General features: G+C 59.5%; 3 protein-coding genes across 3 annotated transcripts in view; all 3 read right to left on the minus strand.

The window, feature by feature from the left end:
• CSNK1G2 (casein kinase 1 gamma 2) overlaps window positions 1–4,077 on the minus strand; it is a 34,167-nt gene extending 30,090 nt beyond the window's left edge. Inside the window, exon 1 of the mRNA XM_069480920.1 lies at window positions 3,861–4,077. The gene's annotated coding sequence lies outside the window, so the exon portion shown is untranslated. The remainder of the gene's footprint in view (window positions 1–3,860) is intronic.
• A 5,819-nt stretch (window positions 4,078–9,896) lies between these two features.
• Window positions 9,897–26,308, minus strand: SCAMP4 (secretory carrier membrane protein 4). The gene is made up of 7 exons (XM_069456306.1): window positions 26,272–26,308; window positions 17,526–17,575; window positions 16,197–16,325; window positions 15,654–15,810; window positions 14,274–14,375; window positions 12,782–12,899; window positions 9,897–11,601 (listed from the first exon to the last, which is right to left on the minus strand). Exons 2-7 carry the CDS (start codon window positions 17,530–17,532, stop codon window positions 11,422–11,424), a joined length of 693 nt encoding a protein of 230 aa, XP_069312407.1. The 5' UTR covers window positions 17,533–17,575; window positions 26,272–26,308; the 3' UTR covers window positions 9,897–11,421.
• ADAT3 (adenosine deaminase tRNA specific 3) lies at window positions 18,482–20,804 on the minus strand. The gene has a single exon (XM_069456293.1). The coding sequence runs from the start codon at window positions 20,561–20,563 to the stop codon at window positions 19,508–19,510; it is 1,056 nt and encodes a 351-aa protein (XP_069312394.1). The 5' UTR covers window positions 20,564–20,804; the 3' UTR covers window positions 18,482–19,507.
• Window positions 26,309–27,243: the final 935 nt, after the last annotated feature.

Below are 27,243 nucleotides of genomic sequence, written 5' to 3' on the forward strand. Positions count from 1 at the left end.
GAGGTTGCTGAGCCTTCTGAGGAGCTCAGGCTCCAGTGGGCAGGTGGAGGCCTCAAGGGGGGCCCTGGGCTGCCCCGGGGTGAGCGGAGGACATTCTGGGGCAGGGGTACCTTGTCCGGGCCCCAGCCTGTGGCATGTTCCCTGTGCAGGGCTGACACTTGGGCATCTGAACAAGGAAAAGACATGCCAGGAATTACACCTTCCCAGAGAGCCCCTCTGAGCCTCCCAGGGGAGCCCCATACCCCAAGGGCCTGGTGTGTCCTGAGGGATCGGGCCACGCCAAGGACAACGGCTGGGGGCCACTCAAGCAGCTCCAGGGAAGCCGGGGCATCATGCCGCCCTCACGCCATCCAAAGGGCATGGACATGGCTTTCCTCCAGGCCCAAGACACAGCCCTGCTGCCTCTTGGGGCACACAGGCTTGCATAGGCCCCAAGAAGCGGTAGTGAAAGGGACCCTGGGCAAGGGGAGAGGGTGCCGGCAGAGCCTGGATCAGGAGACAGTAGTGGACATGGGAGAAGGAGCAGGTGGGATGTTACAGCATCCCTGCCCCTTATAGGAGGATCAGAGCGGAAGGGATGCTGGGGACCACCCAGTGTTAGCCACCAGAGAAGCCTCTTTGGGATACCAGGGATCCAGGCAGGCCCAGCTACCACCAGCTCAGTCCCTGCCCACGAGGGACACTCCAGGTACCTGCCTCTGCATCTCAGGGGCCAGTGGGGACCTGCTGGTGGTCCCGGACACCTCACTTGGGGCCCAGCCAGGGCAGCACAAGGGTCTCCCCCAACCCAGCGAGGCCAGCCCAGCTTCTGGATGGGCCACCTGCACAGACCGCTGCATTCGAACCCTGGGCCAGGACGGCACAAGGGGCAGATGAGAAGAGGCTGACACCACAGGGACAGGGTGGGGAGGAGTGAGGACGGGAGGCTTCTCGACACCGCCCTCCCTGTGCCTACCAGCACCGTGGGCTACTGGAGGAGCACAGGTGAGTCACCCTCGGTCACAGTCCCCCTTCCTCCTCTACTCAAACAGGTCAGATAGCCTCAACGTTCTCATCTGTAAAATGGGGCCATTCCACCCACTTCACGGAAAGCCACATAGCATGGCTCCCAAACAGGAAGGAGACAGACACGGAGCTGCCCAACGCAGGGCTGCCTTCCAGGCCAGCAGGCCTCTGCCCCAGTGTCCCCTGCCTGGGCTGCTGTGGACCGTGGAGATGCTGTCTATCCAGTTGCCGACGCAAGCCTCGTGCCTAGCTGTGGGACACCAACAGATACTCCACACGTGTCTGCCATGGGAGCATTCACAGAGCAGCCAACAGGCTACGCCTGGCACACCCGATGCCCAGTCATTTGCCTCCCGGATCTGGCATGATCACGGCCACTGGGCCCTAGCTGGACCTCAGACACGAGGCTGACTGGTAGATGAAGGCCCCACTACCGCCCACCCCCACCACCAAGACACTCATTCAATCTCCTGGGGCCCCGGGGCCTCCTTCACCAGGGCCCTATCTCGCCTCCAGGTCATGAAAAAGTCAACCAATCTACTGATGCCAACCTGCCCAGTGCCACCCACAGTCCCAAAAGGCTGGGGGGTCCTGGCTGGGCTGCACCCAACACTCAGCCGCAGCAGCTCCCCACAGCCCTGCCTCTCCCGCCTTCCCACCTGCTCCCTGGCACCCTCCCGGCACCATCTGCCCACAGCCCAGCCCGAGTCAAGGCCCTGATGGAGCACGAGCCCCTTGCAGAGGAAGGGGCTGCTCATTGCCCTGTGTGTGGGCCTAGGCAGCTCTGTGGGGACCCTGCGGGCGGAAAGGTCAACCATGCAGCAGGACATTCCTCTACGGACGCCCCCAGGGAAATGCCCACTGTCCTAAGCACAGCCTGCATCCACAGCAGCCATGTGGACGACGGGCTGGTCAGGCCCAGGGCCTGCCTCTTGGGCGTGTACCAAGCCTCCCACAAGTTCCCACCAGCACTCCATGGCTGGCACGCCACGGGGCTACCCCGCTCCCACATAAATGGCTGGTGCATTGGCTTCCCCAAAGCCTGGGATAAGCAGACACGAAGACTCTCAATTAAAAAGAAAGCTCACCTACTTCCTTTTGCAACCCAGAGATAATTACTGTATAATCAACAAGGAGGAGAAGAAACCCGAATCGGAGTTCAAGGAAATGTGCATGGTTTGGGCACTCTCGTGGGGCTGGCCTCCCAGCATGCCCAGGACAGTGAGGGCGGAGGAACAGCAGGCAAGAAGCCCCTCAACACGCAAAATCCCACTGCCAGCTGGGCCAGGTGAAGCCAGACCACCGCAGACCCTGGGGGTATGGGGACAGAGCCAGCCCCTCCCAGGGCTCACCAAACCTGCCCACAGTGTGGTCCTGCCAGAGACATGGTTGGTCTCTTGGCCCCCACCTCCGCCCCTCCCCGCTGAGACCCCCTGCAGACCCCAAGATGGCCTGCAGATGGACTGGCTTGACCAGTGTGGCTGGCACAGCTCACCGTCAGGGGCTGACCACAACACGGTGGGCCCTGGAGACGGAGGCAGCAGGCAGCCAACGATGCCGGAGGCGCTTCTGGGTGCTGCCCGCCTGGGAAACTCATCAGTCCGCCCTGCCCAGGCTGCAGCGTTTCGTTTTGGTGGAGACGCAGTGGAAAACAAAGCAAAGTACCGGTGACAACCACGAACTTCCCCCTTTCAAACCTGTGGGCCGGGTGCACAATCTGTCCCTTCACAGAGGCCCTGGGCAGGGGGCGGGACGCGCCCAGGGTGCTCCCATCCCCAGCTGCCCCACACCCTCTTCCCTGATGGGAGCAGCTTCCCGCAGCCCGCGGCTGGATTTTCCCCCAAGACCGGAGCCTTCCTACTTTCCTACTCATCTCTCACACCCACGAGCCCGCAGGGCTTCTGGGGGCCGGGAAACACCGAATGAGGCTCCTGCGTGCCCGGGGGTGGGGACAGGAGACCCAGGAACCGGAGGCCCGCCAGATGGACGTGCGACAGACACCCCCGGAGCCCAGACACTGGCTCCACCGCAGGGCAGACGGGGAGAAAATGCTGGACTCCACCTACACAGACACCGCTGCGGGTGTCTCCCACAAACAATGCCATCCGGAGGCCCGACGAATGAACCAGCTACCCCCAGAGCCGGGACGGCCGCGGGCGCCACCTCCCACCGCCAAAGTCTCCCCCGAGAAAGTTGGGGCGACAGGCTGGGCTCAGACGTCTTACCCTCCCTCCTGGGCCCGTGTGTTTCCGGAAAACAAAGCCGGTGGCCAGAGCGGAAGGGGGAGGGCGCAGCGGGCCCAGCCGGGAGTTCCCGAGCAGGCCCTGCAACAGGTCCCCCGACCAGACCCCTCTGCTCTGAGCCCCCCAGCACTGCCCCTCAACAGCTTCAGCACCACGGAGCGGGGAGGGGTACACCAGCGCGGGGAGGGGCCAGGCCGAGGCCGGAGGCGGCAAGGGGACGAGGTGGGCAGGGGGCCGGGATGGAGAGTGGGCGGTGGGCGCGAGCACTGGGGGGTAGGAAGGGGGCAGGAGGGGCTGCGACTAAAGGGTCAGCGGAGGGCGGAGGGCGGCGGGGTGGGGTGCGGGGGTCGCTAAGGTGGCGGGGTTCTAGGCGTGCGGATCAGCGTCGGGCGGCGTCCGGGGTCGGCGGGCTCCAGGGTCGGCTAGGTGTCGGGGGCAGTGGGGCCTTGAATACAGGAATGGGGGCGCCGGGGTCCGGGGCGCGGGGTTGGCGCGGCCCGAGCGTGCGGGTGGGGGCGCCGGAGTCCGGCGCCGGGGGTCCCGGGGGCGCGGGGTCCGGGGCACGGGGCCGGGCGCGTGGCCGAGGCGGCCGGCGAGCGCGCGCGTCGTTACCTGGGCTCCGCCGTGGCCGGGCCCGCGGGCGGCGGCTGGGCGGCCGGGCCGGCCTCAGCAGCGCGGCGTGGACCCCCGCTCCGGGCCCCGCGCCCGCTCGCGCTCCGGCTCGAGCTCTGGCGCCCGCTCGGGCCCCCGCTCCGGCTCCCGCGCCGCCTGGGCCGGCTTCCGCATGTTCGGGGTGGCAGGCGCCGGGCTCGCAGCGCTCCGCCGCGCCCGCTCCGGGGCCCGCGCGCCTTACGCCGCCAGCGTCGGCCAGCGGGGGGCGGCGGCCGTACGCGCGGCACTGCGCAGCCGCGGCGGGGGCGCCGGGCGCGCGCGCCGTGACGTCACAGCGTGGGGCGGGGCCTAGGCCCGGCCCGGCCTCTGGCGCGCCGCTTTGCGACAGCGAGGGGCGCCGCGCGACGGCTGCCGCGCTTTGCGGCCGCGCCTGGGGTCTCTGGGCTGCTGCCAGCGGGGACACCGGAGCCATGCTGTGGCGGGGGCGCGCGCGGGGTGAGGAAGGGGCCGGGAGGTTTTTCTCGCCGCTATAGGGGCGGGGCTTCTTCCTCCCTGTCGGCCCCGCCCCTCCGTCGCCATGGCGACGCGTGGCTGGTCGCCTGGCGCCGCCCCGCCGCGTGTGTGACGTCACGGTCTCGCCACTTGACGTCACGGGCGGGCGTTGCCGTGGGCCAGGTTGTTTCCTGGGCAGACGCGGGCCAGGGCGGCCGGCCAGGAAATGGGCTGGTTGAGGGCAAGACGGTTTTTCCATCTGGGTTTCCTGGGCCAAGAGGGGAAACCGGGTATAGAGCGATGATCAGTGCCCGATGGGCGCAGGGTGGTGGCCTGGGCTCACGGTGTCCTGGACAGTGGTGGCACAAGCAAGGAGCAGAGGACAGGGGTGACCCAAGGCCCCCGCGGCCCTGTCCGCAGGGTCGCCGGGGGCGACTGGCCAGCGTCCTGCTGTGCCTGTCGTGCTTGCTCATGCCGGAGAAGCTTGGGGTGGACGCCGCTGGCCAGGGACCCCCAAGGCGGCCCCTGATCCACCCCAGGACAGGCCCTGGGGCGGGTGCAGCTGCAGAAATGGTTCCTGGCCTTCCCCGCATCCTCCACGCACCTCCCCGGTGGGGCATTTTTAAAGTTGGGGGAGACACATCCACTCAGATATGTGTGTATTAAGTAAATGCCTGCCAGCGGCTCTGAGAATAGCACACTGAGCTAGACTCTTGGCACCGTCTCCGGGGAGTCCTCGGTCCCGCAGGGCGGGGGAGTGCGACAGATGATTTCAGATGATACAAGGTGGTGTGTGGCTGAGTCCCCCAGGGAAGGACACCTCGTTTGGGCAGATGGTCAAGGAACGCCGAGCCCTTTAGCTGATGTGATAAGACTGGGAGGAAGATTCCATGATCTCGACGAGAGTCCTACACTCAAGCCAGATGGGGCCACAGAGAAAAATCCCGGATGAGAATCCAACCAGAATGTGAAGGCTGAATGTCAATGTGTTTTAGGGGCCACACCAAGCCCCCGGAGATGCAGGTTCTAGGTCTTGTTGCGCAGCCATGTGAGAGGCCAGCAGTCCCCTGTGAAATGTTACTCTTTGAGGAAGCCCAAGTGATCTCCCCCATTATCCTTCCCACTGCATTGGGCGCTCTCATCTGCACTGCAGTGGAGTGTGTTGGCTTAACATCAGTGTCCTCCTGCTGTGCCCACAGGACCCAGCCCCAGGCCTGGCACACAGGAGGCGCTCAGTCTGCATGCAGTGACCGTATGTGGTGAATGAATGAATGAGTGAATGAGTGAATTCCACAGCCACCCTCCCCAAATTTTCAGAGTTCAGGTTTTATTTCCTCACACCTCCCTGCCCCATCTCTGCTGTCCCATTCTTGACCTCAAGGGAAACCTGCTCTCAGGCACTCAACCCCATGGAGGGACACTGTGGCCTCAGCAGGAACTAGCCCTAGACAGCAGGGACCAAATGATTCATGTCTTGGGTAAAAATGTGCATGACCTTGCTTCTTCCCTGAATTCATTCCAGGAACAAGAGATGATATTTCCCAGAAGGGGTCTGTGGGAGGCTCTGCCCCTGTAGTTGCCCTCAGGCCAGTCCCTTGGCCTCAGCCTCAGCCTCATCTGTAAGAGGATGGAACTGGACGCAGCCTGGACTGCCAAATTGGTTTCCCCTTGGCACTTGATCGATTGGTGATGTCTGCCCTGTGCACCAGAGGGAATAGGGTGGCATAGTTCAGTTACTTACCTTCCTCAGACTAGGGGGGCTCTGATGGCCCCTCCAGCTCCCAAATTCTCACGTCAATGATTCTACCATTTTCCTCTATTTCTCCATTTGAAATAATTCTGTAATTTTCTGGAGATTGGCGCAACAGCCCTGCGTAAGGCACAAACGGCCTTTAGGAGAAGAAAGCTTGAGTTTGCAGCCAGCAGTGGGACCACTTCCTAGCTGGGAGGGCAGAGCCTGGGGGCACAGTGTGGCCTTGGGAGCCATGTTTGGGGACACTGGGACCTGCCTCTTCACATGGCCAGGGGAGCCAGTCGGAAAGGTTTCTCTGCTGTCCCAGACAATGAGTGCGTGTCCTGCAGCATCCTTGGGGTGTTTGTGTGTGTCTATGTCCACATTTCCCCTTTGTAAGGCCCCCAGTCATTGGATCAGGGCCCCCCTACTCCAGTATGACTTCACCCTAATTAATTCCATCTGCAATGACCCTATTTCCAAATAAGGTCACCGTCTGACATCCTGGGGTTAGGACTTCTACATACAAATTTGGGGAGGGGGACAAAACTCAACCTATAATAAAACACAAACAGGCTGGATGCGGTGGCTCACACCTGTAATCCTAGCACTCTGGGAGGCCAAGGCTGGAGGATCGCTTGAGCTCAGGAGTTCGATACCAGCCTGAGCAAGAGCGAGACCCCATCTCTACTAAAAGAAAAAAAAAAAAAAAAATAGAAATTAGCTGGACAACTATAAATATATAGAAAAAAAATTAGCCGGGCATGGTGGCGCATGCCTGTATAGTCCCAGCTACTCAGGAGGTTGAGGCAGAAGGATTGCTTGAGCCCAGGAGTTTGAGGTTGCTGTGAGCTAGGCTGATGCCACGGCACTCTAGCCCAGGCAACAGGGTGAGACTCTGTCTCAAAAAACTAAATAAATAAAAATTTTTAAAAACCCCACAAACACACATGCGCATAGACACACATATGTGTGCAAACTGAACACAGACACACACATACCCACAGCTACATACATGCACAAGCACACAACACACACACAACAGCACCCACAACTCTCCACCTGCAGGCAGGGTGAAGGCCTCCCCCAGCTCCCAGCCCAGCTGCTGGGAGTTGGAGGGTTAATGTCTGGCTCTGTCACCTGTGGAGGGACAACCCCAGCCAGGTCCCCAGTGGGACTGAGCCCCAACTGCCTGGAGCTGCCACCTGCTCTTTTGTGCCTCCCTGCGGGGTCCCACCATTCCCCACGCCCCTTGGGTGCTTCCCGGGATCTCAGTCCAGACACACCACTTGCCCTTCATCTTCCTCTTGGGGCCAAAACATCCTTTTGTGAGGAAGTGACTGTGCAGTGTTGGCAAACCTAGCCGTCCCTGCGAAGCCTGATGTCTGAAATTAGCAGAAAAAAACAATGCTACTCATACACCCACCTTGTTTGGGGAAAATGTCATTTTAAAAAAATGTTAACAGACAATAAATTTATTACTTTTAAATGAATTAACAAATGTGTTAAAATTTTGTCTTAGATTGTAATACACTACAGATGCCTCTCAACTTAGGAGGGGGTTGTATCCTGATAAACCTGTTGTAAGTTGAAAATATCTTAAGTCAAAAATGCATTTTTTTAAAGACAGAGTCTTGCTCTGTCACCAGGCTGGAGTGCAGAGGCATCATCACAGCTCACTGCAGCTTCCAACCCCTGAGCTCAAGTGATCCTTCCGCCTTAGCCTCCTGGGACTACAGCAGCTGGGACTACAGCTACGTGTCACTATGCCTGGCAATTTTATTTTTTGTAGCAATAGGGTCTTGCTGCATTGCCCAGGCTGGTCTCAAACTTCTGGGCTCAAGCGATCCTCCCACTCGAGCCTCCTGAGTTGCTATGACTACAGGCATGAGCTACTGCACCCAGCCCGAAAATACATTTGATACACTAACCAGATTGTGAGCTGAGCTGTTGTTACATCGGGGACCATGTATGTAAGAAACCAGCTACAAGGGTTGGGAAGGATCCTGTCCTGGAGTCTTTGGAGGGAGACTGGCCCCACAGACACCTGAGTTCAGACTTCCGCCTGCAGGACTGGGAGGGCGGGTTTCTGTTAGGCCCGTTGTCCTCTGGAGTCTCTGGCAGCCCTGGGAGACTCACGCAAGAACCTCTCCACCTCTCCGTGGCCTCTGCCCCAGGAGCTGCCGTCTCTGTGCTAATGAAGGCAGAGCCTCCAGATCCGAACAGAGCCCCACACAGATGAGCTTCCTTGGGGACAGCAGGCTCAGACCAAGCCCTGAGCATCCGACATGATCCCATCACTCCGTTTTCTGCACGGCAGAGGCAAATTGCTGCCTTCTGTCCCCACAATCTTACCCCAGCCAACTGTTCACGTTTTGACCAGGATGGATGCTTTTTTATGCAGCCAGGGCTTCATCCTGCCATCAGATTAACAGCAAAAAAACTTCCATCAATGTTTCCAATATGGCTGCTGTCGTTCATTTCCAGCGAGAACAATTTTGCCGGGTCAATCATTGCAGCTAAAGCAGTGGCTCTCAACGGGGGGCCGTCCCACTGGGCCATGTCTGGGGACATCTGTGGTTGTCACACTGGGGGAGCTCCTAGCATGGGATGGGTGGGGACCAGGGACACTACTCAGCACCTGCAGTGCCCGGATGGCCCCCCCCTCAGGAAATGGCCCAGCCACAGTGTCCACAGTTCCCAGGGGGACCCTGAGTGACAGAAAAGCTGGCAGCTGGCACCTGGGGACAAGTGGCAAGATCACCCTGCCCCTGCCCACCACCCCGTGACAAGAGGTGCTGTGTCCTCTGCACGACTCCTGGTGTTTCCTCTGCCTTCTGGATCATTCTGTTGGCCAACAGAGCTGACGTCCTTTTCTTGCTGAAGGGTCCCCTCGACTGCACTCCTGGCATGGCAGCCCATGCCACCCCCTCCATCCCCGGACGCTTTTCTCACTGGGCTTTTGTGTCCCCCCCACCATGACACCGTTTCCCTGCCAAGTCCCTCAGTCCAACCTCTGTGGGGCCTGGCAGGGCCATGTCCCCCTGGGCCACCTGGGGTTTTCCTCCTACTCCACAGCCTTGGCTCCTCCCTATACAGGGTTACTTGGTGACCCCCAAAGAGGTATGTCCATATCCTGGCACCTGTGACCTCATTAGGAGAAAGGGTCTTTGCAGATATAACTAAGGATCTTGAGGTGCAATCACCCTGGATAATCAAGTGGGTCCCAAGTCCAACAGCCAGCGTCCTCCCGAGAGACACAAGAGATGGGAAGATGGCTGCGTGGAGACAGAATGAGGTTGGAGCCATGTGGCCAAAACCCAGGGATGGACCCGGTTGAGTTGGCTCACACCTGTGATCCCAGTGCTTTGGGAGGCCGAGGCAGGAGGATCGTTTGAGCTCAAGAGTTTGAGACCAGCCTGGGAGACATAGCAAGACCCCATCTCTAGAAAAAAATCTTTTAAAATAAAAAATAATAAAAATAAAACATGAAGGAATGGAGCAGTGGTGATGCGTGAGCCTGGTGTAGACTGCGGGCCAGCCCGGTGTGCAGTGTCTGGAATGTCTGGGTCCCTCCCACCCTCACATGCTGCTGCTCAGCTCTGGACTTCTCTCCGGGGCGGGTGGACAGGGTGGGGCGGCCATCAGCAAGGCACACAGGGCAAGGACACCTCGATGGCCAGACCTGGCCCAGGGACACAGGCTCACCCCAGCTCTACCCTACAGGCAGCCGTGTGCTCTGGGACCCTGCCTCGGACGAGACAGGGCACACACATAGGCTCACATACCACAGACCCGGCCCTGCAGTCGGTCTGATGCAGAAATATTTATTTCCAGGTATGTTCATGTAACAAAAACCCCAACGTTGCTATGAGGGGCAAAGCACGGCGGAGGTGGGGGGACTGCCAAGTACCCTAAGGCTCCTGCACCTGCTGCCAGTAGCCCAGGGCGAGCTGACACTCGGCCTCATGGCCAGCTGAGCGGGTGCCTCTTGGCAAGGGGGTCAGCTGGAGGTGTCACCTGAGGACACAGGTGACCTGAGGCATGGATCCACGGCTGGCGGGTTTCCTATCCCGGCTGCCTTCCCCCAACCCCAGGTACCGCAGCCACCTTTGGGCACCAAGGGCATTTGGCACAAGCAGCCAAAGCAAACGAGTGTGGGGCGCACGGCAGATGCTGGGAGGCCCCTGTCCTGCGGCGGGTGGTCGGGAGCTGGGGGGCAGTGGCCCAGCACGCCCTCAGGGCGTAGCAATGAAAGGTGACTCAGCAAAGGCTTCTTTTTGGCGTTATCAAAGGTCCCGTGGAAATCCCCGAGATGCGGTTCAGCTCTTTCAACTCGGACAAAACTGGCTCACAGAGAGTTAGAATGACTGAAAGAAAACAATAGTGACGTTTGCTGAAATTCCTCAGTAAGGCACAGAGATGTGTCACTTCTCAACCCCTTGGAAAAGGCCACTCTTGGGCTGTCTCCTGAGAAACCGTCTCCACTTCCCGCAGACTGAGAAAAAGGTTCTTCAGCTCCGACGTCTCAACAGGAGCCTCCGGGTTCCCGCGTCACCCCCTGTGCTGGGGACTCGCGGCCCCATGGGCTCCACAGAGATGGCAACTGTTTTCCTCTAGGGTTGCTGGGTCTGGGGGAGCCTCTCCCCTCCACCACAGCAACTGGGTCCTGGATTTGGGGTGCAGGCGGGTCTTGCCTGAGGTCCCTGGCCAGGAGGGGGAGGGTGTCCCCACAATTGCACCCTCAGGCGGGGGCAAATGGAGAGCCTGGGGGGAGGCTGGACAGACCGGGGAGCAGCACAGACCTCCGCCAGGCTGAGGGGGAGGATCTGCCTCTGGCCGTCTCTGGGCTGGTCACCAAGGGCCGTCAGAGGCAGGGGGATGGGACTTGGGAGATGACGAGAATATTGAAGACTGGGCTGTACGTCAAGCCCCTGCGTTGCCCTGGGGGACAGAAAGCCTGGCACTGTGAGGCCACCTCCTGGGTCAGGGCAGCTGCCCTGGTTAACGGGGCACAGGGCAGTGGGCGCAAGATGGAGCCGTGGCCAGGTAGCTCCTGCCTTCTCCCTGGGGGCTCCAGTGGGTCAGGCCTCCGTGACGGGGAGAGATGAGGCTGTGGCTGCCTTGCGGGGACGTCAAGGTGATGTGTTTCCAGGATCCAGAGGGCGTCCTGCCGGGCAGTGCTCATGAGGAACCCTGCTCTGGGCGTGAGATGAACGCCGGGTCTGTGGCCCCGGCTGGGGCCCTCCTGGGAGGGCCATGGGGACAGACACTCGGGCTTTCTGGACAAGGCGGTGGTGGGAGGCAGTGGGCAGTGGCAGGGCTGGCTGGCACCCTCTAGGGCCACTGGCTGCCACCCGCTGGGTAGCTGGGCACAGTGGGGTACTCAGGCAGGCTGTTCCCTGAGAAGTTATTATATTGGGCCTCCCTCGACGGCGGATTCCGCCAAACACCCGTGTTCCACTCCGTCTGTGCCTTCTGGAAGCTTCCGCCTGCTCCTCGGTAGATCCTGTGCACCTGCAGGGAAGGACAGGGAGGCGGGGACAGAAAGTAGGTGCACCGTGTGGACAGACACACAACACTCTCAAGCAAGGCTTGCTGCCTTCTTTCTCACGTCCGTCCATAAACAGCCTCTCGCCGGAACACGGCCACACCGACTCGTTCACACACCGTCCGCGGCTGCTTCACACCGCAAGGACAGAGTCGTCGGCTTGGCCCAAAGGTGACACTATCCCCCTGCTGCCATGACACACCAGGGCCAAGAGACACCCTCCCAAGTGCCACACACATGGCCGTACTGTGACATTTCCATATCAATAAACACACGTTTTTGAGGTACAGGGTACTGTGGGTTACTTTGTATGGAGTCACACGGCAAAGCCGTGCATTACGCAAACAAACTGTGCTGAAAGATGCAACCTCAGCCTACGTTAGCAGCCATCGCAACATTCCCACATCACGGAAAATGACAGGAACGTTAGAAAAATAAGAAATGAAAACGCGGCTGCAACCAGAGTGAGCTTCCAATCTCCCGTCCATTGGTGGGTGGCAGCGCCATCGACTGCGTGCGTCAGTTCAACACATGGGATGGCAGTGGTAGAAGGAACAGCCCAGGGAAAGTAAAGCCATCTGAGACCACCAGCCTTCAGGGAGGAGGGTCCTCAAGTGTTGAGGACATCGACGCTTGTTGCTCCCAAATCCATCTCAGAGAGTCTCTACGGAAACTTGAGGGAATGCAGAGGACCCAAAATCATGGACTTGGGGCCCCTGAGCGGAGCTCTGACCCCTGCCTGCTTTCGTGGAAGGGGGCTGGTTCTGCCTGGGAGTTTGGGGGCCTCTTTTCTTACTAAACAGGGTCCATACCACCCCGCCTTTCGCACCACTGGTCACTACCATGTGGCCAGAGCTGGGCCTCAGCTCCTGGCCTTGAACTGCTCCTGCAAACGACATGGTCTATGCCTGTCCTGCTGTCCTCTGCAGTGTGGAATCTCGGGCATGGGTGGGTGGGGCAGGGGTGCATGACCAGCCCCCATGGACACCTGGGTGGGTGGTAGCTTCCCAGTGACTCCACAGGGAAAGGGTTCTAGAAGCTGGGCCTGGCCTCCCCATCAAGCTCATCCACCTGGAATGCTCAGGGGTGACAAGACGTGTGGAGAAAAGGGGCTAAGGGCTGAATGTCCAGGACCCAAGGACTCACCTTCATAATCACGATGGCCATCATGGCAGCGGACAGGGAGAACATGATGGCCGGAAGCAGCATGACCACAGCGGCCCCCACGCTGGTCTGGAAGAACCCAATTGCTGACAACCAACCACTGCAAGGGACGAGAAGAAGTGTGGGTGCCCACATGCCCGCCAGACAAGGACCTACTGTCCTTCCTATGTAAAGAGTACCATGAATCAACAAGAAAAAGGTAAACAACTCTCACAGAAATGGGCAGTTCACACGAGGATGGCCAAGTGACCAGTAAGCACACCATGATGCCCACCCCATCACTAAGAATGTGCGAGTCAGGGCACGGTCTCATTTTTCTGACATCGCACCAGCATCGAGTGTGCAGGAGATGGAGACATGAGTGCCACCCTGATCGTCACCCTTTATGGAGGGCAAGGGGGCCTCAGCTATGAAAAGACTTAAATGCTCATTCCTTTACCCCACATGTCTACTTCAATGAATTTATCCTACAGTGATTGTTTGTATGATAAAAATCTGATGAAGACCCAAATGCCCATTGGCTGAGAATGCACATGTAAACTCTGCTGCACCCACGTGGTGGGATACCAAGGAGAGATTTAAAATAAGAGGGGAAAACAACATTGCAGATCAGCCATGAGCAAGATGCTACAAAACCCGCAGGCCTGCAGTCCACACCACACAAATGCCCACCTGGGCATCCACGCTTGCCTCTGGGGGCAGGAGGTAAGCAGAAAGTATGGTCTTTTTCAGGTTTTTTTTTCCTAAACAGATGATAAGGCCAGGTGCAATGGCTCACGCCTGTAATCCCAGCACTTTGGAAGGCTGAAGCCGGGGGATCACTTGAGGCTGGGAGTTTGAGACCAGCCTGGGCAACACAGCAAGACCCCATATCTACAAAAAATATTTTTTTAAAATTAGCCAGGTGTGGTGGTGCCTGTAGTCCAAGCTACTCAGGAGGCTGAGGCAGGAGGATCGCTTGAGCCCAGGATTGGAGGCTGCAGTGAGCTGTGATGACACCACTGCACTCCAGTTTGGGTGACAGAAAGGGACTGTCTCAAAAAACAAACAAACAAACAAACAAAAAAACCACAACACAAAAACCCCAGAAATTTAAAACACATTGGTTCGATAGTATGAACACTTCCGTGTGCCTGGCAATATCAGAGAACTGTTGTTAACTAATCTCAGGTGTGATGTATATTTTTATACATCTCAAAGTCCTTCTTCAGAGATCCACATGGAAATGTCGGCTGCCTGGAGTTTGCTGCTGGCTCCCTGGCTGGGGCACAAGTGATACTTGGGAACAAGCCCAGCTGGTGTGGGACACGGGCGCTCAGTGGAGCCCTCACTGCCTGGGTGTGAGCTTGGCACACCCCTTGCTGGGAAAGTGTCTTTACAAACTGGAGCTGTAACACACTGGCAGCCTTGCCGGTCTCCCGCCAGGCTCTCATTCCTACAAGTAACACGTGCCACGCCACGGACAAAGGCTCACCATGCGCCCCATCCTGAGAAGCCGATGGCCTGGATGACAGTCAGGACAAACTGTGCTCCGAAGATGAAGAAAAATGCCATGAAGTTAAAGGAGCTGTCGGCCCTGCAGAAAGACAGAAGACACGATTGTTACTGTGGCCCAGAGGGGAGGCTGAGGCAGAGACAGCAGGGGGTGCTGACTTTCTCAGGTACGAAAAATTCGTGAACTCTTCAAATTTGGCTCTGGCCACAAAGGGCCAAAACTGCTTCTTTGAGAAGACACAACAGCCCAACCTGGTCTCTGCTGTAAAGAACTTAAGAGGTTCCCCCGCATCTAATGTGGCAGTGGGGGGCGGGGGGGCTCCTCACCAGGCAGCTGCCAGTTCTGCAGCAGGGACCGCAGGCTCTGGGCAAGGTAGGGAGGGAAGCTTCTGGCAGTTCAGACTGCTCCCAGGCTCTCCCCAAAGCCAGCCGTGCCCCTGCCCATGTGCTCACAGCTGCCCCAAGCCAGCCCTCAGCGTCAGCCCCTTCCAGCAAATCCCAGCCCAGGTCTCAGTCCCATCTTCAAGGAGAGCCTCGGGCACCCTTTCTGACCCACTCTGGGAGTCTGGGAATCAGGACCATCTCGGTGGACAAGACACAGACCTGAGTGGCGAAGAGTGCAACAGCCAGCTGGGGGCAAACATCTGTGGCAGCTCTATGCACAACTGCTAAAGGTGGGAATAGATGAGTGGATCAACACAACGTGGACCACCCACACATGGAATATTACTCAGCCACGAAAAAAGACAAGGCTCAGACACAGGCCGCAGCGTGGATGCACCTTGAGGACATCGTGCTCAGTGAGAGACGCCAGACACAGAAGGACACACAGCGTGAGACTCCATTTATATGAAATGTCCAGAACAGGCAGATCCACAGACACGTGATTTGTGGGTGCCAGGGGAGGGGATGGGGAATGACTGCTGATGGGTATGGGCTTCCTTTAGGGTGATGGAATGTTCTGGAACTAGGTAGTAGTGGTGATCACATGCCATTGTGAATACATTAATACATTAAAAACTAGTAAACCGCAGTTTGAAACCACTTTAAGTGGGTGAACTGTGTGACATGTGAAGTCTTTAGATCAAGTTATTAAAAACCAGCACAAATCAGGCAGCAGCTGAGCCTGGTGCAGGGGTCACAGTCAGCCGACCCGATGTGAACTGCTGCCCGCAAGTGTAGACCAGGACAGTCCCAGGTCCCCCGTGGGCGGGCGAGGGAAGCCAGGACAGAAACCAGAAGGTGCACGGTGGGCGTCTTGGCGAGACGTCAGCACCAGGTGCTTCCACAGACCACAGCAGGTGCAGGTGCCACAGGAACTTCAGGCACCGGCTGGACCCCTCACCCCCTTCCGACTTACCGGAAGGCCTTGTAGGCGGGTCGGAACCAGCACACATAACCGCAGGGCGTGAAGAGCAGCAGCCACACGAAAGCCAGGCCAAAGTTGGTTCCCGAGCCCCCACCGATCCACCAGGCCAGGCAGGCGACCAGGTTGACCCCGAGGGTGGCGCAGTAAACTGTGGGGTAGGGGGATGGCTGAGCCGGGATCGGGGTGCCTGCCCCCAGCCTCACCACCCACCACCCTGCCGGCTTCAGTCACCGCAGGGCCCAGAGACGGGCTCAGGGTGGACAGTGGGCGCCTGCCCGGGCGCTCCATCCTGAACACTGCTCCCCCGTTGGGAGGGCTGGGCTGGCCAGGCCCCCAGCTTGCTGTGCCCGCCACCCCACGCTGCCCAGGCAAGCAGGAAGCACAAGTTCCCACGGCCCTGCCACCGGGCGCTCCAGTGCTGTCTCAGGACTCCCCGTGACTCCGGGCGCTTGTGTCAGAACCAGACCAAACTAGGGTCTCGGCGGGGGTCCTGCCTCCTGCCCACCCGAGCGCTCAGCAGGGGCTGCAGCTCACACATCCACAGCCGGTAGATCCTCTTCACCAGGACCTGGTGCTCGATGGGGATCTCGTCAGAGAAGTTCTGGTAGAAGCAGGGCTTCAGCGGGATGAACCGCGGCAGCGGGGGGAAGTTGTTCTCCTTTTCTGCAGGACAAGGAACCCCACGGACAGAGCTGACTGTAGTCTGCTCAAAGGTGCCCCCTACAAGGACCCCTCATCCCGGGACGTGTGCACAGGCCACCTCATGTGGCAGAAGGACAGGAGGTCATCCTGGATGACCTGGGGGCCCAGTGTCAGCACAGGGTCCTCCCACGAGGAGGCAGGAGGGTCGGAGGCAGAGAGACTGGAAAACGCTGCGCTGCTGGCTCTGAAGGGGGAGGAAGGGCCCCAAGCTAAGGAACATAGGCGGCCACTAGACACCGGGAAAGGCGGGAGACGGGTTCTCCCCTGGAGCCCCCAGGAGGGACCGGCCCTGCCACACCTTGATTTTAGGATTTCGGCCCTCCTAAATGGTCAGATAACCCATTTTGTTGTTTCAAGTCATTAGGTGGATGATGATTTCTTACCATAGCCACAGGAAACTAATGCACGGACTCAGCAGGCAGAGTCCAAATGCCGTTAACATCTGTGACTCTGCGGAAGGTTCTCGCAAGTTTCCTGTGGCTTCCATAACATAGTCCCATCTGCAAGGTCCCGCTCCCAGGTTTTGGGGGTCAGGACGCAGACATGGCCTTTGGCAGGCACACGACTCTGCCCACAGTGGGGAGCCCACCTGAGATGCCCTAGCTCAGTCAGCACCGCCTCAGGATGCGGTCCCTGAGCACCTGCCAGGGCCAGGCAGTGAGCAAGACAGGTGAGGACCCCCTTCTCAAGGGGCTGCCGTCCGGGGGGGACCAGCAGTAAACGCAGTGAGTGAATGACTGCTCAGAGAGCAAGAAGGCTCAAGAGCTATAAATAAAGACAATGGCCAGGGCGGGGGTGCCGGGGCTGTGTGTGCCTCGAGGGCCACCGGGGTGGTGAGGCCAGGGCTGGGGCAGCTGCTGCGGAGCCTCTGCTGCCCCTGGGTCCCTGCATCCCCTCCAAGGCCCACCTCGCTCTACTAGCGCCTCTCCCCTGCTTCTCAGCTAGGGAATGTCGGTGAACCTGTGGCTCTTCCCCACTGGCCTCCTGGCCTCACTGGCGTGAAGCCAGCTGTGCCAAACTGTGGCGTCCCAGGTGGCAAAAGGCAGAAGGCCCGGGAGGGAGGGCATGTGGGATCTGCTGGGGTCTCCCTCCCCGCCGGGGATACTTCCAGGGGGAAGAGAGAAGACCCCATGTTGCCGGGGCCTCCAGGGCAGGACTGACCTGACATTTCTGCTGTGGCTGACCCAGCTGGGGCTGAAGCCTGCAGCCACCTGAAAGAAAGACAGTGACAGTCAAGGAGAGGCCATTATGGTGCTCACATCCATGCCCCAGCACTTGGGAGGCTGAGGCAAGAGATGGCTTGAAGCCAAGATTTCAAGATTCAAGAATGGACTGAACAACACAGCAAGACCCCATCGCCACAAAAAATAGAAAAATTAGTGCACCCATAGTCCCAGCTACTCAGGAGGCTGAGGCAGGAGGATGGCTTGATCCCCCAAGTTCGAGGCTGCAGTGAGCTGAGACTGCACAACTGCACTGCAGCCTGGGGGGACTCCCCTTAGCTGAGGAGTAACCTGATACCCAGCTGCAGGCCACAGCAGCCTTGGGTGGGGTGCTAACCATCAGGCAACCTGCCATGATGGAAAAGCCCCTAACAGAGCCCGATGCTCTGAGCTCTCACCAGAATCACCAGCCCAGCTCAGCTTCAGGCTCAGACGGCACCACAGGTGATGTGTGACGGCAGTCAGTGGTCACCTCTCTTCAGAGCCCGCAGGCACCATCAGTGCTGGCAAGAGGGCTGTGCCACGGCTCCCTCCCACCCACTGCCCTCTGTCTCCAGGCTGCCCCCACCCCAACTTCTGACTCCAGGTGCCCCTGACTGCTGTGAGGCATGACTTCCCAGCGAGTGACCCAGAATCAGGTTCAAGCTCATTGCTGTGTGACCTCAGTAAGTGACAACACCTCTCTGGGCCACAGTTCTCACCCATGAGCCCTGTAGGGCCAAGGATGCCATTGCAATCCAAGGCACCTGAGCCCTCCTGAGGGAACCCCTTGAGCTCACACCACCCAGCAGCCCACCCAGGCCACTTCGAACGCGCAAAACTGAGAGGGTCTGGCTGGTTTTGGGAGGGGCTGGTGGGTGGACCTGCCACCTCAGGGAGCAGCTCAGTGCGGGCCCCGGCCAGCAGGGTCTGACCAGCCCCCAGAATCTGGCGCAGGAGTAGGCGTGAGGCCAGGCTTGGGGCAGGACCTGCCTCTCCCCAGTCCAGCGAGGAGGTGCCCGAAATACTGAGCTCCCAGGGCCACCCCAGCCTGGCAAGGTGATGCTGGCTGGGCAGGCTCCCCATGGCCTGGGAAGGGGTATCCCATCGCCTGCCTCTCGGCTGCCCCCACTCGCTCCCTCCTCCCTGACCACCTGCCTGATGCCTCTGTGGCTCCTATTCACCCCACCACATACCAGGGACCCTCTGGCCAACCCCAGCATCCTGTGTGCTGCACAGGCTCCCAGGCAGCGCCCCCGCCTGTCTCCCCAGCCCCTTCCGATGTGGGGCCATGCAGCACCCCAGTGGTCAGGCATTGGGCGCCTGTCGGATGGACCCACAGGCCCTGCTCTGAGTCCCCCACAAACCACCACTTCCAGTCCTAACCATCTTGTCACCCATTCATGTCAGCCTGGACTCTGAGGGATCCTCTGGGTCAGCTGGCTGCAGCCAGGCTGGACCACACCCCAGCATCCAGGCGCACCTGGGCCAGGCACAGCAGGCTCACTGCAACCTTCCAGACTCCACCACTCGGGCAAGCCCAAGCTCGGACGGCACTCAGCTCAGAGGTAACGTCCCCTTCACAAGCCCCCAGGCCATGGGCACACCCTGCCCACCCCAGGACCCACTGCCAGGGCCCTGCGCCTCTGTCCATGGACACCTTAGTTTTTGGTAGTTTATTTTCACAGGTCAGAGCGGTCTGCTCACACGCGACACAAAGGAGACACAACTGCAGCCGAGGGCTCGGGGGCTGGACCTGCCGTGGTCAGTGCAGGGAAAGCCAGACAGGCGGGAGCCCAGGTACTCCCTGAGACGGGGCTGGAGGGTGCACACAGCGCAGACGGCGAATGTCCTTACAATCCACAGACAGGAGTGCGGACCCCATGGCAGCCCAGAGGATGGCCAGCAGAGAGAATGTTCCAGAAGCAGGAAAGCATCAGCCTATATGTCAGGGTCCAGGTGGCGGCACTGGTCCTCCAGCACGCCGCGGAACACCCGGAAACGGTGGTTGAGGTCAGGCTGCGCGTGGATGCGGAAGCGGGTGCCCAGGGCGCCGTCGGGCGAGGGCGCCCCGTAGAAGACCCGCAGGATGCGAGAGTGCACCAGGGCCATGGCGCACATGGCGCAGGGCTCTCGGGTGACGTAGAGGTCGTAGCCAGTGCACACGTAGGGGAGGCCGTCCTCGTCCTCATCCAGCTTGCGCACGGTGCCCACCTGCACGGCCTGCGAGGCAGCCATGGGCGTGAAGGAGCAAGCGGGGAAGGGCCTAAAGTCGTAGGTGCCCCGGCCCTGGCCTCGGGCCACGAGGTCCACGCACACCATGACGGCATGCAGCAGGGGGCTGGCCGCATGGCTGCAGTCGTGGCCCGTGGCCAGCACGTGGCCCGAGGCCGGATCTACCACCACGGCCCCAACAGCCCTAAGGCCCTGTGCAGCTGCCCGCCGGGCCGCCTGCACCGCTCGCTCCATGTGGCTCTGCATGGCGGCCCGCTCTTGCTCTGAGAAGAGCCTTCCAGCCAGGGCACTGGTCACCTGTTTGTCCTCGTGGAAGGACGTGGGCCAGTGGGCCCGAGCCTTCTCGAACTGGCCCCTGGTCAGAGGCGGCCGGGCAGGCACGGGCACCAGAAAGGGCTGCCCCAGGCCACGGGGGTCCACGGCTGGCCACGGGAGGAGCTCGGCCAGCGAGCACGTGCCTGTGGCTGGACCCGCCAGGCACAGCAGCATCTCCAGTGCGTGGGGTCCCCTGGTGTCCCGGCTGGGCCGCACCCGCTTGAGATGAGGCTGGGCAGGAAGCGGGTAGACAGCCGACACCTCTTTGAGGAGGCGCGAGGTCTGGCGTTTGTCCAGGACGGGTGCGGCATAGGCCAGCACCAGCTCCACGTCTCCCGACTGCTGCTCCGACAGGACAGGGAGGGCTTGCCACGACGCTGGCTCATACTCCGGGCTCCCAGCCTTCTCGTGCTCTCGCTGCTCTGCGATGCCCCGGGAGGGCTCCATCCTTGGCAGGCTGACTGTGGGAGAGAGATCGGAGCACAGCACCGTCTGTCAGTGGCAGGAGGTCGGGTGGGCCGGGTCTGTCCCAGTGGAACATGGCTCCCCGAGGCTGAGCGCGCCGCATCTGGGGCTCGTGCAAGCTCCAGCCCAGGCGAACTGCGTCACTGGCCACTCTCTCTCATCCTGCTAGCTCCTGGGCTGCACGGAGTTTAAACTGCCATTGGTTTTTAAAATGAAGATGTGATTCACCGTAAGAAATGTCATTTTTAAGTGTGCAGTTCAGTGGCTTTTAGTATGCTTAAAGCTGTGCAACCACCCCCACCATCAAATTCCAGAACATCTTTATCACCCCCAAGATGAGATTTGGGTCACCCCCCCACACACACCCCAGCCCCAGGCAACCACAGATATGTACCTCTAGAGTCAGAGATCGGAAGCACAAACTACTGACACACTGCAGCTGGTTTCAAGATCAAAGGGCCACATCTGAGAGAGGCCACGGCCTCCAAGGCTCCAGTCTCATGGCAGCAAGGAACTGTATTCTGCCCAGAGCCTGCATGAGTGAGAAGCGGATCCCTCCCCAGTTGAGCCTCCAGATGAGAACACAGCCTGGGCCCACTCCTGGCTCCCAGAGGACGCAGCCATGCCACATCCTGGCCTGACCTACAGAGCCGTGAGCTGACAGGCAGGGTTCCTTGGCTCTCGGCTAGATTTGTGATAGTTTGCTATGTGGGACAGAAAATGCACACACCAGGTCTGGGGGACATGGGGCCACCTGCCAGGACAGCACGCAGTCCAGTGTTAATGCTGAACGTCTGTCCCACGTTGCTTCTGTGAAAGGCTCCCCAGCCTGGCCTGCAAAGGCTGCACAGAAGGCCACACAGTGCAAGCCTGGCACACAGACCCTCCTCAATGGGCCCTGGCTGCCTGGCAGAGCCCGGCCTCCCCAAGGGTCCCCAGCTCCTTGGTCACAGCAGAGGCCCCTGAGGAAAGGGGGCTCCTGGGAGGTGGGCCCAGGCCCGAGGGCAGCTGCTAGGAGGTGAGGGCCCTCTGCTGACGCACCCTGCCTGAGGAGCACTGTGCCAACCACCTACTCCTGAGACCTCATGACCAGGTGTCACCAGCACAGCTACCATCCCCATCCCACGGAGGGGGAAAGTGAGGTCCCGCGGTCACATTGCTGGGGAGGGCAGGGCTGGAGGTCCCTGGCCCCCCAGCAGGAGGAGAGCCTGCCCTCCAGGACAGACCACAGGGTCAGAGGCAGGTGCCCGGGACGACAAGCCTGTGGGGACAGGCAGCCTTGTAGGAGGCCTCAGACAGGGACCCTGGAGCATGGCACTTCCAGGCCCTTGATCTCTACCATTGCCCCCTCCATGCCGCCCAAAAGCCACCACTCAGCTGGCCAGGCACTCCCCACCGGCCTGTCCCAACAAGGTGGAACCTGAGGACATGGCCACGACTGGGATGGCCGCATGGTCACACGGCCAAACCAGCCACCCCCAACTGAGAGAGCAGAGCTCGCAAGGCTGCGTCCCCATCTGAGGAGCTGGGCACAGAGATTGCCCCATCTCACTGACAGGACAAGCTCCGGCCTCAACTGTGTAAACAATGGGAACCCCCCCCCCCCCCCGTGAGTTGCCAAGCCTGCAGGTGGTCTTGGGACCCCCCCCACATACTGCCCACGTGACATGAAAACACCATGAGCTCACCCCTCCCAGGCGCCCAGTAGCACAGGAGAGTGGAGGGAAACACTCCGCCATGGGGGGGCCTAAGGCCACACAGGCCTCGGGAAAGGACCCTCAAGACACAGGCTGCAGCAGCCACCACAGCCCAGCAAGGAGAGAAAACGAAAACGTCCTTCCAGGACACTCCACGGCCCAGCCACCCTCGGGCTCCGTGTTATTTTAGGCTGAAAGAGGCCCCAACCAACTCAGTTGACATCAGCACATAAAAAATCAAGAAGTGAGAGAACAGAAAGAAGGAACCTGAGTAGAAAACGCCACAGGCCAAGGCAGCCTCAGCACCTCGTCTGGGGAATGCCAGAGCTGGACCACCGCTGTCCGCTCCTCTCTGGCCCATTCGCCCATAGCATCCAGACACAGGGACACAAATGGAAGCAGCCAGGACAGGAGACCCCAGAAGGCACAGCAGGGCCCCCACCCCACCCCTGCAGAGACAGGCGCAGCCCCAGCCAGAATGGGCACTACCAGCCAGGCGTAAAGCACTGCCCCCACCCAGGGCCTCCTATCCGACCTTCGTGACCACCACACCACGAGTAGGGATCGGGAAAGGACTGCCAAGGGCCTCTGGAGGCCTGTTCCATCATGGCTCCGTCCCATTTCTTGAGGGCTCCGTGCCGGCTGAGCACAGGGCCGGGACACTGATCGTTGGGGAAATAACTCAGCACAGTGCACAGGTGGCTGCATGACCGGAATGTGTGTCCCCCCAAAATCACGTTGATATCTTCATCCCCAAGGCAGTGGTATTAGAAGGTGGGGCCTTTAGGAGGTGACCACGTCAAGGGGTGGCACCTTGAGATGGGCTTAGTGTCTTGGCTGCAGAGCTGGCTGGCCCTTCTTCCAGGTGAGGACACAGCGAGAAGGCGCCGTCTGTGAACAAGAGAGCCCTCACCAGACATCGGATCTGCTGGCACCCTGATCTGGGAATTCCACCCTCCAGAACTGTGAGGATCAAATCTCTGTCATTTATAAGCCACCCAGTTTATGGTATTTTACCCAAACAAACTAAGGCAACAGATGCTCAAGGAAATTCTCTCCCAGGAAGGTTCACACTGCTCACTCGTATACGTAAATCATACTTTCTTTCCTTTTCATTGCAAAAGAGATAACGTGGGCAATTTAGGGAAAAAAAGAAAAATTACAGATTAGTCCCAGTGCGGCAGCACATGCCTGTAGTCCCAGCTACTGGGGCAGCTGAGGTAGGAGGATCATTTGAGCCCAGGAGTTTGAGTCCAGCCTGGGCAACACAGCAAGACCCTGTCTCTAAGAAAGTAAATAAATAAACAAATAAAACTTTTTTTTTTTTTTTTTTTTTTTGTTGAGACAGAGTCTCACTTTGTTGCCCAGGCTAGAGTGAGTGCCGTGGCGTCAGCTTAGCTCACAGCAACCTCAGACTCCTCGGCTTAAGCGATCCTACTGCCTCAGCCTCCCGAGTAGCTGGGACTACAGGCATGCGCCACTATGCCCGGCTAATTTTTTTTTTTTTCTATATAGATTTTTAGTTGTCCATATAATGTCTTTCTATTTTTAGTAGAGACGGGGTCTCGCTCAGGCTGGTCTCGAACTCCTGACCTTGAGCAATCCACCCGCCTCGGCCTCCCAGAGTGCTAGGATTACAGGCGTGAGCCACCGCGCCCGGCCACAAATAAAACTTATTATCCATGTGGCTCACACTGTATTACTATCAGAGTGCTGCCTTAGATGATATCAGGGATGAACTATAGAAAAAAATCTTAAAATGATTCCGAATGATCCCAAACAGCACTGCCTGCCTGTAACACAAGTCCCTGCTGGCATCTTGGTGGGGGCCATCCCTCCTGGACCAGGCTGCATTTCAATCAGCTCACAACCGTGGGCTTTTACTCTGCGTGGTGCACCATTCTTATGTCTTGGCAGCTGGGGTGCCCCACATGATGGATGACCCACATGCCCCCCTATTTATTTACTGGCCAGTCGCCTTGCAGGGCACACTGAAGCTGACCCCCGCTGTGTCTGAAGCCCATGACACGAGTTTAGCAAACACACGGGAGCTGAGGTACTGGCGGGATGGCTGCAGAGCTGGAAAGCATGGAGGTGGCCTGTGTGCCTGGTGCCACTGCACCTGCTACTGTCGGGGACCCCGTGCCAGGCAGGGTCCATAGGAGCCCACTTGCGATCCTTCTGTCACGCACACCATGCCCAGGACCCCACGGCCCTCACAGCCTGCCCAGACCACAAAAGCTCCACTGTCTCCAGGATAAAAAACAAACACAGCCTCGTTTGTCCCTCCAAGAGTACAACCTCTGTCTGAGGAAAAACAAAACAAGTGACACAAAGAGGAGGCTGCCATTGGGATGTGGCTGGCTGGGCCTGCCAACTCCTAAGGAAAACAGTTAAAAGATCATGGGGATGGTTTAAACGAGGTACAGCCCATTTATATTTATTATTGTACTACACCTTACAGTTGGGCACCCCCCAAAGCAGCTCCTTCCCACCCGGTGTGGCTCCTGCAGGGTCTGGCTGGACCAGGAATACGGGACCCCTGACAGCGATTCCCCTCAGTCTTGGAGGACCATTCACCTCTTTCTCTTTGCCTCTGTAGGGGGCCCCTCCGTGACCCCCCACAGAACCCGTCCAGAATAAAGGCCAACACAGGAACGTCTCAGGATGCTGGGCGGCCCTACCCACTCAAGATGGGCTGTGGGCCTGAGATCCCAGCAGGAGTGGAAAAGGCCCCCGGCCTGTTCTGGCTCTGGGGAGGGATGAGAAATGGTGTTTACGCAGGGTGACTGCCCTGGTACTGTGCAGGCTGGGAGGCCTTATCTAATCCCACAGATAAGGAGGCCAAGCCAAAGTCTGAGCTAGGACGTGGGTGTGACTGACCAGGAAACACACCTGAGCTCCAGACCTAACCCGTCTGAGCCTCAGCTTCTACCCCTGTGAAACAGGAATTCGATCACTGCCAACAGCATAAAACTAGAAAGCCCACCAGAGGCCCCACGATGTCCTGGGACAGCCCCATGGCTCTATGGGGGACACGGTGGCATGACCACCTCAGGCAGAGCCCAGAGACCCACAGCTGGGCCAGAAAGGGAAGAAACAGAAGGAACAGGCAGCGCTCAGCCTCGGGACGCAGCCACAGCCTGGGCGGGCGTCTGTTCCAATCCCGGTTTCCGGGACTCAGCGCCTCTGAAAGGAGGCCCCCAAAATCTGTGTCCCTAACGGGCTCCCCCGGTGAGCAGGGTAATGTGGGGCGCTGAGCATGAATTACCGAGGAGCAAACAGGTTTTCAGTGTAAGTATATCCCATGCATCCTTTGAGATATACTTACACTAAAGAAAATATGCATTCTTTAAACGGAATTCTAACTTAACGGGTGTCTTGTGCTTCTATTTAAGCTGAACGAGCCGCCCTACAAGGGGACACTCTACGGGAAAGTCAGGGGGCTTCGGGCCCCCTAGAGGAGTGTGGGGGAGAACCGGGTCAGCGTAAGGAAAAGCCTTAAAACCTCACACTTGCAGTAACTACTAGGAACCAGAGTCAATTTCTAGGATGCAAAAAAAGACTGGGGGTCCTCCGCCCCTACAGGCAAACGTGAGGCGCGAAGGCGACGGACAGGCGGCTCGGAGGCAGGAGACTAGCTGCCGAGACCTAAGGCGGGCCGCACCGGAAGCAGCTGGGGCGCACGGAGTAGTCAGCCCGGGCCGCAGGGGCACGCGCACGCGCAAACAGGCGTGGGGCCGAGGAGCAGGGGCCTGGGGCCTGGCCGTGCCCGCGCGCACGCACGTTCGCGCTGCTGCCTCGAGCGCCCGTGCGCCCGTCCGCCCACCCGCCCAGCTCCCGGCGCGCACAAGCCCGGCCCGACCCCGCCCCACCCCTCGCCCCCCACTCAGCAGGCGTTCCCCCGTCACTGCCCAAACCCCCATCGCCGCCCCTACTCCCCCTCCGCGGGATCCGGTCCCGGAGAGCCGAGGGCTAACGCCGCGCGCTTACCTGAGGGAGCCAGGCGCGACCGCTGGGCTTCGCCAAGTCTTAGCAACCGCCCGCCCCGCCCCGCCTCCAGCCTGGCGCCGTGGGGCACGACGGGAGCGTAGTTCCGGGGGCGGAAATGACGCCGGAAGGCGGCAGGGCCGGGACTACAATCCCCACAAGACCCCGCGCACCGCTTGCTGGCTCCCGTAGATGAGCTCACGTGATGAGGCGCAGGGCCCAGCAGCGCCGCGGGGGCGGTGGCGAGCACGGAGTTAAGGATTCGAGACTTATCGAGGGGCCATGGGACACTCGCTCGGAACCTGGAGGCCCTTTGGGGAAATCAGCAGAGTGGGGTGACTGAGGCAGGAGGGGACGCGACAGTCGTCTGCAGGCACTCCGCGAGGCCTGTCCGCAGAGACCTGGATGGGCAGAGTTCCAATTCTGCCCTTCACTGCCCTGGGGTGACCACAGTGTGGGGCCTCGGCGACTCCAGGCCTCAGTTTTCTTCTCTTTACAGGAGGCGAACGAGACGTCTTGACTGTCCTGGACAAAACATGAACATTTTAGGAGCAGTTTCAGCTACTTCCAGTTGAACAGGCTTAACCCAGTGGTTCTCAATGGGGGAAATTTGTTGCCCCGCCCCCTCCAATTTGGCAGTGTCTGGGGACATCCGTGGTTGTCACTACTGGGGGAGCTCCTGGCATGGTGGGTGGAGGCAGGGACGCTGCTCAGCACCTGCAGTGCCCAGGACAGCCCCACCCCAGAGAACGAGCCCACCCCAACATCCACAGTGCAGGGGGGAGGAGACTCTGGTTTGACCCCATTGCTTAAGTAAGGAGGTAAATTCAGGTCTAAAAGGGCCCTAATGGGAAAATACAATCGTGACTTTTCCATTTTCTCCCTGTGACCTCTGGTAAGTCATTGCTCCCCTCCTGCAAGAACCAAGGAATTCCCAGCCAAGGTCATGAAATGTCGTCCCTGGGATAGGGTGGC

Source organism: Eulemur rufifrons, chromosome 2, assembly GCF_041146395.1.
Source record: "Eulemur rufifrons isolate Redbay chromosome 2, OSU_ERuf_1, whole genome shotgun sequence".
NCBI classification, from domain to species: domain Eukaryota; kingdom Metazoa; phylum Chordata; class Mammalia; order Primates; family Lemuridae; genus Eulemur; species Eulemur rufifrons.